General features: G+C 36.8%; 1 protein-coding gene and 1 long non-coding RNA gene across 2 annotated transcripts in view; one reads left to right on the forward strand and one right to left on the reverse strand.

Annotated features, from left to right (window-relative positions):
- The window catches only part of alk (ALK receptor tyrosine kinase), a 371,909-nt gene that overhangs the window by 345,346 nt on the left and 8,913 nt on the right, over positions 1 to 17,650 (forward strand). Inside the window, exons 13-25 of the mRNA XM_052580768.1 lie at positions 841 to 988; positions 1,118 to 1,228; positions 1,868 to 2,009; positions 3,295 to 3,465; positions 3,562 to 3,660; positions 5,723 to 5,878; positions 7,573 to 7,686; positions 8,757 to 8,943; positions 9,499 to 9,589; positions 9,795 to 9,859; positions 9,956 to 10,085; positions 10,904 to 11,001; positions 13,302 to 13,394. Of these exons, the coding sequence (XP_052436728.1) occupies positions 841 to 988; positions 1,118 to 1,228; positions 1,868 to 2,009; positions 3,295 to 3,465; positions 3,562 to 3,660; positions 5,723 to 5,878; positions 7,573 to 7,686; positions 8,757 to 8,943; positions 9,499 to 9,589; positions 9,795 to 9,859; positions 9,956 to 10,085; positions 10,904 to 11,001; positions 13,302 to 13,394 (1,605 nt within the window). The remainder of the gene's footprint in view (positions 1 to 840; positions 989 to 1,117; positions 1,229 to 1,867; positions 2,010 to 3,294; positions 3,466 to 3,561; positions 3,661 to 5,722; positions 5,879 to 7,572; positions 7,687 to 8,756; positions 8,944 to 9,498; positions 9,590 to 9,794; positions 9,860 to 9,955; positions 10,086 to 10,903; positions 11,002 to 13,301; positions 13,395 to 17,650) is intronic.
- On the reverse strand, positions 1,852 to 3,395 carry LOC127976382 (uncharacterized). The gene is made up of 3 exons (XR_008157773.1): positions 3,272 to 3,395; positions 3,078 to 3,155; positions 1,852 to 2,003 (listed from the first exon to the last, which is right to left on the reverse strand). It is a non-coding gene; the product is annotated as an uncharacterized LOC127976382 (long non-coding RNA).

Here is a 17,650-nt window from a genome sequence, read left to right on the forward strand (position 1 = left end):
GCATTGCTTCAGTAGCACCCAGACTGATAATGACATTCACTTAGCAAAGTCTGTAAAGAAAACAGATTTTTTTTTTTTCCCAGCTCTGTTCAAAGTTAGCTGTCTACCTGGATGACATTTCAAGACATGCTCCTGATGCAAATACGGTTTCAGAAGGTAATATTATGCTGTCTGCTGGAACACCTCATTTGACCAAATACTGAGACGGCATTGCAAGTAGCTTCTGTTGGAGAGAAATGAAAATCAGTTCAGCTCAAACAATGCATCCGCGATAGCTGATTGACAGTTGTTGTGTAGAATGACAGCCTATACAGGAAGAAGGTTGAATTTTTCGACATCGAAATGGTGCAACATCTGTGTTTGTTTTTTCAGTCATGTGTGACCTATTTTCTGGAAAGTATATGAATTAAAATGGACTTTTTCACACAATATGTATGCATTGTGTAATATGTTGTTTTCTTAGTGACATGCTAATATCAAAATCAACTGGAACTGCATTAGTGGAGATGTTTACTGTATATGTAGAGTTATGAGGTTTCATGCCAGTCAGAATGCTTCTGTAGGAAAGAAAACTGCAGGGAAACTGGCTAGCTTTAGGTACAGGGGATTCATGCCATTCCTCGTTCAGTGGTGGTGTAGTTACTAAACGATTGTAATTAGAAGACTGGCAGTTTGATCCCCATAAGAAGTGTGTGAAGAACCATTGCCATTGTGCCCTTGAGCAAAGCACTTAACCCCTGGTCAATAACAGAGAATTGTCCCTGTAATAAGTGCACTATAAGTCATTCTGGATGAAAGCAGCTGCTAAATGACTGCTTACTTATTTGTCTTGGGGTTTAGGATCACAGCGTATGGAGCAGCGGGTGGACGCAGTGTCCAGGCAGTCCACAAGTCACATGGGGTGTACATCACCGGAGACTTCCTGTTACAGAAGGATGAGCTGCTGTATATTCTAGTGGGACAGGAAGGAGAGAATGCTTGCCCAAATGTGGGTAATCCTTTCTACCAACACAGCCCTGTGCTATTGTTTAAAAAAAATATCAAAAGGGTATGATTTGCATCTAGTAAAACATGAAAGGATTGCATAAATTATTATTATTTATTTATTTTTTCATAGATGGTGCCTACTATGGAGCAGATCTGCAAGGAACAGCAAGGACCATCAATCAACAAGACCCAGCTTAAGGGGGGAGGTGGTGGAGGAGGAGGAGGCACCTACGTCTTCAAGGTGACACTACAGAAAATGCATTTTAAATTGGATATTTCCAATGTTTGGAGGAAGTTGAGAGTGGTGACGATGACAAAATGTTAATTCCTGGGTGAATTATGCCTCAGTTTTTTCAGTTTCTTTAAAAATGTCTTACTTTAAGTGTTACATGTTGGTGCATAAATGCACCACAATTAATGACCTCAAATCAATCAATCAATCAATGGCAGGGAGAGTTGTATGCAACAATTGCCTATACATATAGTTAATTCAATACTGATATCAATAAATCTAATTACAATTCACTGTAATATTCACAGGCAATATTCAAGTGTCATCTCGTGTCATGTTTATGTGTAAAATAGTATTGGGTGTTAGCTTAGTCACGTTAACATCAAATTCTATTGGAATTCTGCTTTATCTGAAGAACATTGTTAACTAACTATGTAGAGCATGCAAACCAGATTCAATTTGAATATTTTAATATACAGATTGGGGCTGGGCCCTAAGCAGATCCACATAGTAGCATGCTTAACATCTTAGAATAGCAATACCCTGGTGACACCGCATTAGCATCATGGCACCTCACATTTTAGTGACAATGGGAAGATTTACACTGTTAAATTATAGTCTTACACGTCCTGTTTCCATTGGTTACAGGTGGTAAATGGAGTCCACATTCCACTACTCATTGCTGCTGGAGGTGGAGGCCGTGGCTACAGCAGCCAATCAGAAACCCCAGAGGAAGTGATGGACAGGGATCCCAGCATTCCCGGCCGTAATGGAAAATCAGGAGCTGCAGGTAGAACCCCAAACATTGACTGCATTATAAATCAATTAGACAAATGTTAGCATTGCTGAACTAGTGTGTATTACTCCTTCTGGCAGACAGCAGCTCACAATAGCAGTGAAGCAGGACATATTGCATACAGGGCAGAGATTGTTATTTATTTGCTTTATGTGGATAGTTGGAACTATGCTTTTGTTTACCAGAATATCAAGTTTGATTGATATGAAAAAAAAAAAAAAAAATGCTGCTCCCCTAGTCTTTTTTCTTTCCGGACATGGGTGTAATAATTATATTTTCTGCTAGGCTTCAAAATAGTCCTTTATACAGTATGAGATTGAATATGATTTTTGAGGTGGTGCCTTCAAATTCCTTGTATCAGTGCCTGAATAAGACAGAGGCAGCAAAGTAGGATTATAATATTGGATCTCGGATATTCTATATGCATGTACAGTAATAATAGTGAGCTATATTGAACTGAAGGCACATGTGAGTCTGTGCATCAAGTTTCTGCATGCTATTGCATTGTGGGTGTTCTAGTTGTGTCATGCCGAGCACTCAGTATGGCTTCTATCAGTGGCACTCTTTTCAAAGACCAGCTTCCCCATTGTGCTCTATTTCCTACACAAAACCGTAATTCCTAATTATATTCTATATGTTTCCATAATTTTTCATAAGGATTATGGACACAATTACATAGCAACCTAATTGAGCACCCTGGTAACCACCTAAAAAAAATAAATTAAAAAAAAATAAAAATAAATTATATATATATATAAATAAAAACAGAACACCCTAGCAGTCATCTAGAAATTACCAATTGTTAACAATGAAACTTTCCAATCTTTCTTTCCCTTTTGTCTCTAAAAATATTCTGTATTCAAACTGGTATCTCTCTCTCTCTCTCTCTCTCTCTCTCTCACACACACACACACACACACACAAACACACACACTCTGTCCTCAGCAAAGAATGTGCTGCTAAGAAACCATTAGAGAGTTAGCAAAATGGGACCGCTTTGACGTCTGAAATAATTTGCCACATTTTTATGTGAACATGTTCATGCTAGGCAACAGCACTGACCTGCTTTAGAGGAACAGGGATGTTTATAGGAGACTCTTTTCTCTGGAGAAATTGCTGTGCCACTCTGCATTCATAGATCTGTTGGAGGATGGATATAAATAAAAACGTGATATTGTCACCTGTTGTGAAATTAATAAGCCATGCAGAGAAACTGAAATAGGGCACATGTGTCTTTTTAATTTGGTTTTCATGACCTGTGTGGCTCTGTGGATTTCAGGCGGTGGTGGAGGCTGGAATGACACTGCCCCGGTTCCTCAAGGCGGTAGACCAATCATTCTGGGAGGTCAGGGTGGAGAGCCCTGTCAAGTCAAGGGCTGGAAAACTCGAGGAGGTTTTGGAGGCGGTGGAGGGGCCTGCACGGCTGGTGGAGGAGGTGGAGGATACAGAGGTTAGACCGAATTTTAGCCTTGTTCATATTATATACTGTATCTTCATTTTTTATTTTATTTCATTTTCTTACTGTTTCTCAACTCCATGACCATAGGGGGCAGTGCCTGGCATGATAATGATCCCAGAAAGGATGGAGACGATGGAACATCATTTATAAGTCCTGATGGCGAAATGTACCTGGAGCCACTCAAAGGTAATACAATATTTTTAGTTGTGTTCCAAATGATATACAATACACTATGCACTTATTCTATATGTCCTATATAATATATAGTATGAATGTTATAGTTACTTACTTAAATAAGTCTGGTGCATGCAATTTCTAACATTTCACACTTTTTTTTTCTCTGTTAAAAACCTCCACATCATTCAGGTATTTGAAGAGTACTCTTTATTGGACCAGTTACAACACAGCTATTGCAGTTTTTAAAGATCTAAACAGAACTTAAATGCAATAGATTTAACTTGCTGCTAACATACTTAAATGTGGTGGCATTTCAGTACTGTCTACCTATGTACTCAGAGTTACATTTTTCCAGCACTAATGAGGTATATAAAGTACTTTTTAAAGCAAACAGGTACACAAATTAGGATGCAGTCAGGATGGCTGGGTTCAGCTACTCTTTATCATTCAAATTAAGGGCTTAAATTAATTTTAAGAACTAATTTCACATTTTTGTGAAAAGTTTAATGGGGACATACAAATTCATTTGCAGTGAAATATCAAGGTGTCATTAACAAGCATCTTGGAAAACAGATGTCTGGATGATAGTAGGCTATTAGTGGTATACTTTATCTCTACAGTTAGTTGAAGTTCGTACCTAAAGTTGAAGGTGACTCAAATCATATACGGTTTAGATTTCCTTTAAGGCACCAATGTGAATAAAATTGGACTTGAGGAAGTCATATTGTGAGGAAGATGAAACAGTTTGATGTACTATGAAAATATACTGTGTGCTAAGAAATTATGCTGTACAGAATAAAAAAAAAAGTGAAGAAAAAAAAAAGAAACAACAGATACTAACACATGTCAAAGGATCATCATGAAACAGCATCAAAACTGTAACATCATAGAATAAAATGTCGAACGATGAAGAGGTAATAATTAGTCTTTGTTTTTTTTGTTTTGTTTTTTGTTTTTTGGTGTTGATTGACTCCATCTACATTTTTATTATCATTCTGAATCCAATACATAGTATTCTTTTTTTTTTTTTTTTTTTTTTTATGAAGCTTACCCACATTAAAGTGTTTAAAATAAAAATGCATGAAGCTAGTATAAAATGTTTTTTTGTTTACAAGCAAGTAACCTTTTCTTTCTTTGGATGTTTTGTATGTTCAGATATTCATATAACAAAATATATACAAATTAAAATCTAAATAGGGATATAATAGTATACTTAAAATACGTAAAGTTCACTCAAAGAAAACGTATGAGTATACTTGCAGTATAAAACTACTAAACTAGTAGTTTACTGAGATATTTCAAAGTGTACAAAGTATTTGATTAGTAAACTATCAGTATACATAGTTCACTTTTAGTATAATTGCAGTACAAACTACAAACATAGAGGTAAACTAGATGTTTGCTACTGTTATACTTAAAGTATAAATTATTTACTATAAAGAGGGACATTTTAGTCCCAAGGAGTATTGAAACATTACAATTAAAAGTACACTACTAGAACACTGATATTTGTATACTTGCTACATAAAGTATACTTATAAAATATACTTGATCTTTACTTAAGTATACTTAAGCATACTACTATTTGGAAAAGGGATCCTTAACCCTCATGTTGTTTTCTGGTTATTTTAACCTGGAGAGGATTTTCTTTTCACAGGAAACATTAGTTAATATCGTTGCATTGCACTAAACCTACGGACTTACTGACACAGGAATTCTTTTTTTTTTTTTTTTTTTAAATCCTTTTATCAATTTATATTCTTTCAATTAGGACATGTTTTATATTTCTTTTTGGATGTGATTGATCGTATTCCTCACTGATCTAAGCTTATCCCCTCAGATTTTGAGATGATTAAACATTTTTCATAAGCTTAGATCAATGACTTCCAAACAGAAAAGTACAAGACTCATATTATAGAGACAATCCCCCTGGAAACACCTGGATTATGGTGCCTTGCTTAAGGGCACAAACGTCTCCCTGTTGTGATCAGGACAACAATCTTCTGATTATAAGCCTCAATCTTTCCTACTGTGCTTCACCCTCCCATAAGTATGGTAATGTCATTTCCAGGCATGGAAGGCAATGGTGAAGTTATTATCAACCCAGTGCAGAACTGCAGTCACTGTGAGTCAGGAGATTGCCACGAGACCTCGGAGGGCACGGTGTGCTACTGTGATGAAGAGCTCTCGCTGGCCCCAGACGGAGTGTCCTGCATCAACTCTACCGGTTAGTTCATTCATAACACACTTCACCACCATTAGATGAACGGCCGTCTCATAAAATGGTAAAATGAATGTCTGGGAAGAGTGTTCTCACAATGACGAAGTTCTTTCTCAAGAGCGGCCCTCACCTTTGTAAAGCCAAGTTCAATTTTCTACCATTTACAGTCTTTCTGGCACAGGTCATAACTGTCAACTGTAGCTCAGTTTGCCAAAAAAAAAAAAAAAAAAGGTAGTGAGAGAGATAAAAACACTTTCCACCCTTGCACAGATTAGCTACTGTTCCATTAATTCAGAATGTTTTACACATCTGTTCATATATGCAAATGGACTGAAATTTCCTCTGTTCCCCAGCGCTGTTTTCAGCTTCATAAGTGTTTAGTTAATAAGTGAGTTAGTGCCCATGGGTTCATGCTAATTATATGCTAATATCAACACTTCGAAGCTCTAAAAAAAGCTCCGAAAATGTAAACACTTTGACAGGTTTTTTAGAAAAAAGCAATAAAAATATGAATTAAATTGCATCAGAAAAAAAAAAAATCAGAAACCGTTTAAACTTTTCTCTTAATCCCAGGTTAAAGACCCCATTGAATCACTCAAGCACGATTTCCTATACTATACTGACATATTTTCTAATAGGAAGTTGAGGCATGGCATTTTTTTTTTTTTTTTTTTTGATGAGGCACAAGTGCCAGTCCTGGTTCATCAAACATAGTTTTCTCTATAGGAGTAAAGCAGAATCTAAGGACAAAGTTTTTGTTCATCTTCAAAGGGTGCCTTGGTTAAAACCCAGGGGCTTGTATTCACAAACTCTCTTAAGATTAAGAGTAGCTCATAACTCGCCGATTTAGGAGAAAATCTTAAAAATAATAGGCATGTCAGTCCTAAATTTAGGACTCCTACATTTCACGAAGCGTTTTGGTGCTAAAACTACCTCCTAGATCTGTGAAACATTAGAAGTAGTGAAAAGGACTCCTTACCAAAAAACCACAAACTATCTGAAAAAGGCTGTTGCCAGCAATCTGCCTTGGAACGTAAGCATTTTCAAAACATATGACGATAATGAGATTTTAAATAGGTTTTTCATTAATCAGTTGGGCAAGAAGTAACAACTGTTTTGGTGTCCGGTTTGGTTATCATTTAAGTTTGAATGTCTTACTGTCAGCCATGATTATTCTACTTTGTTAATTAAAAGGTTGTCTAACTGTTAGACTACATGAATATGCTTAACTACATGAAGCATACATGTAAGAGGCTGACGATTAGCTGAATTAAACTTGTTTAATTAGTTACAGCCTGCATTTTAACATTTTATTTGAATGTGGCAATTATTATTATTATTAGTAGTAGTAGTAGTAGTAGTAGTAGTAGTAGTAGTAGTAGTAGTATTAGTATTATTATTATTATTATTATTTATTATTAAACCTTTATTTAATATGGCAACATAATATCATGTTTCTACAATATTTATATGATAAAAAAAATAAAAAATAAAACTCTGACAGAGACCACTCCCCTATCAGCCAATCATGTGTGCATCGTTAGTAAGTATGCTGACATCATCCATGGCAACTTTTTTATTCTTTTTTTTTTTTTTTTTTTTTTTTATGATCCTGTGCTAACACTTTTCATTGTGTAAAGCTCTGCTGAGTTCTGCCTGACTCATGTGAAGTCTATATTTGTTGCCGTGTGTTTGTGTAGGAGTGTCTATGTTGCCCGCCCAGCCGTCTTTGTCTCATCTGGCTCTGGGTCTGTCTGTCGGGACCTCCGCGCTCATCGCTGCCTTGCTGTTGGCCGTTTCTGGCGTTATGATCAGTAAGTAGACTATGTCAAATCCTTTTTGTGAGCATAATTTCATGGACTCTCAGAGGTTAATCAAAACATACTAGAGCCAAGCCATTAGACAAAGGGGGGGGGGGGGGTATTAGAAACAGAGCGAAAAAAGAAAGATTAGAGAAAATAATAATAATACGTTGCATATTTCGTGTTTCACTGGCCAATATGACTATATGAAATGTGAAATTTACTTTACTTTATAACCAAAAGCATCCAAAAATAATAATTTTGTATTTTAAAAAAATTTTTACGCTAAAATTATTTTGGAGGCTGCCTGGTCTATATAATTTGTACTGTATTTTTTTTTAAGCGCGTTTTTTTTTTTTAAAATGTAAATTTTTTTTGAGAAAAACATATTGAATGCACGTTTAAAGAAACAGATCATTCAACTGCACACGTCACATAAGCTTTCAAAATTCTAAATGAGGATTCATGTCTTCATGTTTGACACACACACACACACACACACACACAGTGTCATCATGGCACCAAACACATCATCTGTCCATCTGCAGTGTAGTAGCAGTCTCTGAGTGATAAATAGAGTAGATGTGTGATAAATGGGCTGTTAACTGAGCTCTGACAAGCCTTGTCGATTACCACTTTATGAATAAATCACTTCCACATGCTGCACTAATGTGTTTACTGCGCTGGTCAAGCACACCTAACTTGGATTTACTTGCCTGTTTGTGGAAACTGTTTTTAAGTGTTTTTCTCATGTAGTTATCCACAAATTTGCAGTAAAATGTCACCACTAAGGTTATTATAGTTAAATAAAATCATTCAAGTTACAGAGAAAATAGCTTTTAATTATTAAATCTGATTTAAAAATAAACCTCATAGCAAGACACATTTAAATTGAATCCAATTTAGTTTGTCCAGAATTGCCTCAAACAAAACATTATAGCACTGGCTATTGTACAGCAGTCAAGTTAGTTAATTTCCACATTACATCTGTATGTAACTCTTGACAGTGGCTACAATCCGATTATGCAAACTGTTATGTAGAAAACTGGTATAAATTTCATACTGTGCTGATTGTCGTCCAGTGTACAGACGTAAACACACAGAGCTCCAGTCTATCCAACTTGAGCTACAGAGTCCGGACTGTAAGTTGAGCAAACTGAGAGCCTCCACCATCATGACAGACTACAATCCCAACTACTGCTTTGGTGGCAAGACCGCCTCCATCAACGATCTGAAGGAGGTGCCACGGCGTAACATCTCCCTCGCCAGGTTGGGAGCATCAATAAATCCTTACCGTTCAGTTGGTGTTATGTGCTAGCATGTTGTAGTGTTATGTGCTAGCATGTTGTAGTGTTATGTGCTAGCATGTTGTAGTGTTATGTGCTAGCATGTTGTAGGGTTATGTGCTAGCATGTTGTAGGGTTATGTGCTAGCATGTTGTAGTGTTATGTGCTACCATGTTGTAGTGTTATGTGCTAGCATGTTGTAGGGTTATGTGCTAGCATGTTGTAGTGTTATGTGCTAGCATGTCATAGTGTTATGTGCTAGCATGTTGTAGGGTTATGTGCTAGCATGTTGTAGTGTTATGTGCTAGCATGTCGTAGTGTTATGTGCTAGCATGTTGTAGGGTTATGTGCTAGCATGTTGTAGTGTTATGTGCTAGCATGTTGTTTGACTGTGAATGGTCTTCATATAGTTGATGGAAATTAAACTTCCAAAATGAAAAATCTTCCTAAATGCAGTATGTAAAATACATGGAATTATATTATTGACAAAAAATAATGAAATAATTAACAATCATCTTAATGTATGTTTTGCTTGTAGAGGTTTGGGTCATGGCGCATTTGGAGAAGTCTATGAAGGACTAGCCGTTGGGATTCCAGGGGAGCCCAGTCCGATGCAGGTGGCCGTAAAGGTAAGATCAGAAAATATATATATAAAAAAGGTCTGTTATGCTGCTTGAGCTTGCATACTGGGGTTTAATACTTTGATGTATTATTGTAACCATGAATATGTTGATTTGGTCTCTATGCTCTATAGTATTCTGAAATATTACTGCTAGGTATATGTGGATGGATGGATTTAGCATATATTTGATTATTAAATTTTTCTGTTTTTAGACCCTTCCTGAGGTGTGCTCTGAGCAGGATGAACTAGACTTTCTCATGGAAGCTCTCATAATCAGGTAACAATGACAAACACAAGATGCACCATTCCAAAGGGCTAATTCATGAGGACATATTGCAAAAATACCACATTTCTCTTTCTATTCCTCCGACAGCAAGTTTAGTCACCAAAACATTGTGCGGTGTATCGGGGTGAGTCTGCAAGCTCTGCCTCGCTTCATTCTACTGGAATTGATGGCCGGAGGGGATCTCAAGAGCTTCCTGAGGGAAACAAGACCAAGACTAGTAAGAAACACACACACACACACACACACACATCACAGAATGTGAAAAGATTCTTTTATTGCATCATGAAGTTGTGTTTTTCATTAGTTTATTTGATTAGCAGTTTGTGACTTTGCTTTTAGATTATTCATTTTGTTGGTGGTGGTGGCATTATAAGCTTCTGTGTATATACAAAATGACTAGGCTTGCAGATAATTTCCTATTATAAAATAAATGGCCACAAGTAAAGGTTACTTTTTATTGTAATAATGTCAAATTAAAGGTTTCAAATTGAAGTGAACTTTAAATTATCATGTTTTAATGTCACTTTCTCAGGATATAAAGAAGTAAACTTAATATAATGTGTTGACTAATATACTAAAGCACATTTAAATTACTTAATTGTAATTTTACCTGTAGTTTGTTAGTGTTGTTTGGTATTATATTTAAAGATTTAATGTAATAATTTGCAATTGAAACATTATAAATCTATTACAACAATTTTTTTTTTATTGGTTATTGGTATTTCAAAGACTATATATGGTAATTAATTATGAAATCACAAATATGTACTAAGTGGATCAAAAAAGCACTCAAAATTAGAACTTAAGTTAAAATAATTGCATTTCATACATTTTAAAACCACAAATATGTGTTTTTAAATGCAAATAACATGCAATTATGTCTCTAAAGACATCACATTCTGTTTGTACTTAAGTATATTCTTCTAAGTATATTATTTAAATATATCAATAAGCATCATTTTCGAAATCTGCTAAAGTGTACTTATTTTTCAAAAGGGAACACCCAGCATTCTGACTTCCTGTAATGTTTCCCAGGAGCATCCTTCAAGTCTAACCATGGTAGATCTTCTCAACATTGCCAGAGACATCGCCCGTGGCTGCCAGTACTTAGAAGAGAACCAGTTCATCCACAGGTATAATTACCAACAACCCAACACACCCTCACACATTACAGATCGATTTACCACAGGATGGATAATCAGCTTTTTTCTGAAGTCAGCACAAATTCAGGGCTTCTGACTCGGTTTCCTCTCATACCTGCAATGGGAGTTCTAGTTCCTTTTGACACGCTCATCCAGAATGGCGTGAAAAATGAGTCCACTTAGAGCTCATTAATGCTACATGAGCAGTCCGGTCATCAATACAGGTATAGAACAGGGACGCTGAGACACTTACCCATCTGCAGGTTCCTTACACAACCGATTTAAAATGTATCCAGGCTTTCGTGTTCAGTTTCAGTTTCCTGGTCAAAACCCAGAGCTATCGATCGTTTTGCCCTTTCTGGCAATGTTTTGTTTTTGTTTTTTTGGCATAAAAGGCATAATCCATTGCTGTCAACCAAACACCAAATGCCTTCAAATAGTACAAGTAATTGGAAACATGAGTTTCATGACATGACCTTCAAAAGAAAACAAAAATAGTCTTGCAGATCAAGACTTCTTAGTATCCTTGTAACTTTAAACAACTTTGTAGCCTTTCTAGCCATAGCAACATTAAACCAAAAAATAAATAAATAAATAAATTAACTACACTAAAGAACTTAAACTATTGTAACACACACACACACACGTTTTATGGGACATTCCAGAGACGTCATGGTTTTACTGCACAAACAGAATTTTATTTTCCCTAAGCATAACCCTACTATGATCTGTAAGCTGTAGGGGAAAAAAAATGTCCCTACAAAGTCAGGATTTACTGTTATCGCTATCTTGTGAGGACATTTGGTCCCCATAATGTAGGGAATACCAGGTACACACACACACACACACACACACACACACACACACACAGGTTACCATGTTTTATGTAGGAAGAGGACTAAAGCTGAAGCATAGTAAGTAATGAAGTTATAGCAGTATTTGATATTTGACAGATCTACACTACTTAGTGTTTCAATTAATGAGACAAAGTTTGATACTTGCACATCTCGCCTGTTTAAAAGAAAGTTTTGTTGATGAGAGAGAACAGGTTTAGATCCAGAAGATTTTTGATGAATGCAAAGGTTGCGTTAAAAGGTTTGCTGAAACTTAGAGGTCCTTTGAAGACTTTTGGCTCAGCATCATCTTCATCAAACTTCAGAATCCATTCAGAGATTTTAAAGTGTGAGGGTGTCAAACTCAGGAGGTGAGTCAGGTCACCTTTATTTATATAGTGCTTTTAACAATGCAGATTGTAACAAAACAACTGAACAGCATTAAATAGGAAAACAGTGTGTCAATAATCCAAAAGGGCATTTCATCATTGAAATCAATGATGTCATCATCCAGCTCAGTTCAGTTTAAATAGTATCTGTGCAATCAAGTCAGCGAGTGAGCCAATAAGGAATTGTACTTATGGAGGGGAAAGTGTGTGATCCTTTGTCCACTACTAATTTTATTTTATTTTTTTTATAAGAAATTAGATTGGGTGTGATGAAAAGGACCTTCAAGATTCCTATAATATCAACACATGCAACAGAGACAAAGAAAGATGTCAAAAAGTATCGTTCATTAGTGTGTGATGTTGACTGGATCAGTTCAGAGTTTGACTAGTCTATCTATAGGTCACTGGAACTAGAATGTACAGCAGTCTATGTTACAGACAAAGTTTGTGCTTGACTGTGGTTTCAAACACCTGCAGAGTTGACAGGTTCATTGTTCATAATTGGAACATTCTATATTTGGTGCATCACTAGAAGTGTAGATGGGGTGACATTCATTTTGCAAGCTCTAAATATATGTGGATAGTATCTCATAATGGTATGAATGACTCCTAAAGTGGACACCAGTAATTAGACAATAGGCATAATGGACATTTATGATCAGAATTATTAAAGTAGAGGTTTAGCTAGTTAGTTAGCCAATTTAACATACCTGCAACGGCATTTGCAAGAAGCTTGTTTTCAGTAAGAGGACTGGAAACAATTTCACATCACGACATTGCTGCTAAACAGTAATACAAATTTTAAGCTGTCAAAGCTCAGGTTACTGAAAATATATCTCAGCATGAAATATGTGTCCTGGTGGGTAACAAGGAGAGAGTGATCTGAATGCAGATTTCTGTAATAAATTTCATAAAAACAACGATGTAAATCCGTGGGAGAAAGAAGAGACAACACAAGACAAAGAACTGTGACTATATGGTGATACTGGATATTTGCCATTGTTTAATTTAAAATGTGAATTTTTTTAGATAAATGTGTCTGTTATCTCACTTTTTTTATTCTTAACAGGGATATTGCGGCCAGGAATTGTCTTCTGACCTGCAAAGGTCCAGGGAGGGTGGCCAAGATTGGTGATTTTGGCATGGCCAGAGACATCTACAGGTATGCTACATACTTCAGTATGCCATCATGATCTTATATTTCATCTTAAAGCTCTCCTGGCTGTAACACACACACACACACACACACACACAAAATAATAATAATAATAATAATAATAATAATAATAATAATAATAAAAAAGTAAAGTAAAGTAAAGTAAAGTAAAATAAAATATTTTACATGCAAGCACCAGTGAACGGGAATAAGAGATGGCAGACTCCCATATTTCTCATTTTAAGGGTGCCATCTGTCATGTCTGGCAAAAAAAATCAAGTCATACTCCACATTCCATACCAGATGGGGGCAGTATGCATCAATAAAGTGAATTGGTCTACTCTAGAGTAACAAACGAGAAACAGCATAGTCTCTATGCTCCGCCCCTACCTTCAGAACAAGCCTAGAGCCATAGCCGAAGCCTAAGAGGACGTTTTGCCTCCAGAGGAACGTTGGGTGATGTCAAGTGATTTTGAAACATGACATATTCAGGCCACTCCCCTCACCTTTACCAGTGAATATGTTCATATTCGTTTTGTTCATATTACATTTTGAGTTGTATATACACATTATTTGAATTAAATTAATTTGACAGACAGCATTCTGTCAACATCATTGGTCAACATCAGACAGCTGATGTTGACCAAGCTAGCGCCAACCAACGTAACCAGAGCTGCCAACTCTCAAGCATTCACCGTGAGACACACTCAATTGATTCTTTTCACACGCTTTAGAAAGAAAGAAAGTGAAGTGACATTCAGCCAAGTATGGTGACCTATACTCAGAATTTGTGCTCTGCATTTAACCCATCCGAAATGCACACACACAGAGCAGTGAACACACACACTGTGAGCACACACCCGGAGCAGTGGGCAGCCATTTATGCTGCGGCGCCCGGGGAGCAGTTGGGGGTTCGATGCCTTGCTCAAGGGCACCTAAGTCGTGGTATTGAAGGTGGAGAGAGAACTGTACATGCACTCCCCCCACCCACAATTCCGTCCAGCCCGAGACTAGAACCCACAACCCTTTGATTGGGAGTCCAACCCTCTAACCATTAGGCCACGACTTCCCCCTTTCACGCCACACATCAATTTTCTCACGCACAGAAAAACCACGAAGCAAAGAGGACACAGAGACCAACAGACTAGACAGAGCAGGTTAGTTATGATATATATAAAAAAATTATAGTTATAGCTATAGCTAGCTAATTATCAAACACAGCTACGGTTAGCCATCGCTAACATTAGCACGATTATCGAACAGCCTTCGATACATTTCTATGTTATAACTTCCCGAAAAAAATACACAAACATATAAAACCAACTTCTAGCGAAATACTTAAAGCATCTAACTTACCAATCCAAAAGAAATGTTGCAAGTTCGGAGTCGAGCCTAATTTCTTTCAGGTCCATCAGTTGTCTCCAGCGATGGAAAGCAGTGCCGATGTTTAATCTGGTTCGGCTCTGTAATGATATGCAAATCTCCATATTCATCGGGAAGAAGGAGGCGGGAACCGGCGCACAATCAAAATGAAACTTTAATTACAAAAATAAACACAAAACAGCGCGTCAGCCCCTCACGGCGACTGACGCGCATAAATTAAAAGCAAACACATAAAATAATGTCCCAGGCCTGGTCCTCTCTCGTCCTTCACGGTCGTCACTCCAGTTTTATATCCTTCCATCTCCTACGTGGGACTCGATACCAGCGGTGGGGCTCAGGTGTAGCTCATCTCCAATCACTACACCTGGCCTCACTCCTCGTTCCCACGCCTCTCGGCCCCGCCCCACTCGCCACAGGCTCCTTTTCTTATCGGATTTGATTTGTGATTCCGAGCGCGGTTGTTTCCCTGTAGGTGGTGGTCTCTTGCTAAGGGCTTCAGCCATCCTTCCGCTCTCTTCCCTGAACTGAAATGAAGTAGTGGGCTGTACTTTCCACACGATTGACATCAGGTTCAAGTACACGCCCACAAGCCGTGCGAGTTATTAGTGTATTGCAGGTTGGCTGGTGGTTATGTTGCCCGCATACCGCCTCCCATGGCCGAAACTGGTATTACGACACCTGGCTAGTAATGCTAATGCTAATTAAGGTTGATATCTCTGCAGCACAATAACTTGACATTTTTTAATGACATCATCGCCCTTATTTCTTCTCATTCTTTTGATGCGTGTAGGTCATGTTTTGGATATTTTTACCTCAATTTTTACACATGGCACCTTTAAGGCAAGAACCAAACAAACTTGTTTAGTAAGTGCTCAACTAATTTGAAGGGTGTATTTCTTTTTCCTTGATATTTATACTGACATTTACCTCAGGAATAAACCATGGCTATGTTAGATATAGCATACTACTAAAATAATCTTCTAGTATGTACGTATATACAGTACATAAACTGTCATTCAGAAGTTTAGGATCAGAAAGATTGTGTTTTTTTTTTTTTTTTTTTTTTTTTTTGTCAGTCTCGCTTTTATGCTCATCATTGCTGCATTTATTTGAAATGTATTGTCATTTGTTATTTTTAACTTATTATTCATTAAAAAAGCAGCACAACTGCTTTCAGCATTGATAATAAATATGCATAATATTTTTTTTTTTGTTTTTGTTGTTTTTGTTTTTGTTTAGGATCAGTAAAATTAGTATTTCCTCTTAAAAAAGTCACAATATATATATATATATATATACAAGACAAATTATTTGTGATCACTTTGTAATTTTCTGGTACATTTCACATCATGAATATTTGTAACATTTGCAGATATTAAGTGAACTTATAAGTCTTAAGTAAATCATTTTCAAACTATAATTTCCTTCACCAATGGTTTTCCTGCTGGTTGTAAATTTGTTGTTGGTCCCTCAAAGATAAGTTAAAATCATATTCAAGCATAACTGTCCCATTTTTATCATTTGTCACTCTTAACCCATATGCACCCTATACATTGTGCAGTGTACATAAGCCAGTTACATGAAACTGATGCATGTATCATTTGTGAAGTCTCGCTCAAAACTCTTTTTTTTCTATTATCAAAATGTCACAGCTAGTTTTTTTTTTTTTTTCTTCATATTGCTAAAAAAGCACAGTGACTGTCAAGTTCATTTTAGGTTAACAACAACAATATCTTAACTTGCCTTAGCACCAGACTATCAATCAATCAATCACACAATTTGGCACTAGTATGAATTGTTCTTTGACATTTTTCATCAGATGAAATGTTAGCACCAGTGTGAGATGAAGTGAAAGGATTTGTGAGCTTAACTGCCTCTCAACCACTACTGGAATGTGTGTCTGAAAATGGCTCGCTTAGCTGGTGGAAGAAGGGTATTATTAGCCAGAGAAACTCTAAAGGGAAAAGATGGAGCCTTGTTGTACTCCCTCCGGAGAGTTGCCAAAATGTGTGCTCTAATTGCTGATGTAGATTGTTCTTGCATTTTCCCGCTGAGCTCTGCAGACAGGACAGGAGTTCAGAGCTGTGATGAAAATGCAATTGGTGATGGGAAGAATTACAGTGGAGGTTTGAGTGAATATTTCATCTCATCTTCTGAGAATTGACAGTGCTGAGATGGGGTCAATTTAATAGACTTACTGTAGTTAACTCTTGGAGGTTACTTCAGTTTTTTAACAGCTTTTCATTATCACTAGGGATATATCATGATGGTAGGTCATGATGGTCGACCAGTCTCCCAACAACCAATTAGTCAGGTCAACTACTTAATCTTTTTTTACCTCTGTTACGGGGCTGACGAGATTTGAGACATGCGGATCCATGTGCAATGTTTTATTCTTAAACATGGTCAAAACAAGCAAGGGACAGACAATGGCACACAGGTATATTGAGGACAAGACATGGAGTGATCCTAGGGCAAGCGTAGGTCAATGATCTGCAAACAACAGAGGGCTTGACAAGAGGGGTAAATCGTAAATGTGAGCATAAATCCAGACAAGGAGCAAACACAGTCCGAAACCGCAAGCAAAGGGTTAATCTAAGATACATGGAAAGAATCAGGAACCAGGAAAACAGGAAAGGTATGACTAAGACTAGAATATCCAAACTAGAGCAGGGTCTGTACAGTAGCTATCACAGTTTACATTTAAAGAGTAAATAATTTAGACATGCAGTGTTTTGGAGATAGTTTTAACGTGTTGGCAGCAAACTATTAAAACTTTCTGAAGAGCTGTATCTCCAAACTGGTCTTCTTTAAAGCATCATGCTTCAAAAAATAAAAATAAAATAAAAAAAGTTAAAAAAAAAAATTATAATAATAAT

The sequence above is a fragment of the Carassius gibelio genome, chromosome B17, assembly GCF_023724105.1.
Source record: "Carassius gibelio isolate Cgi1373 ecotype wild population from Czech Republic chromosome B17, carGib1.2-hapl.c, whole genome shotgun sequence".
Lineage (NCBI taxonomy): Eukaryota > Metazoa > Chordata > Actinopteri > Cypriniformes > Cyprinidae > Carassius > Carassius gibelio.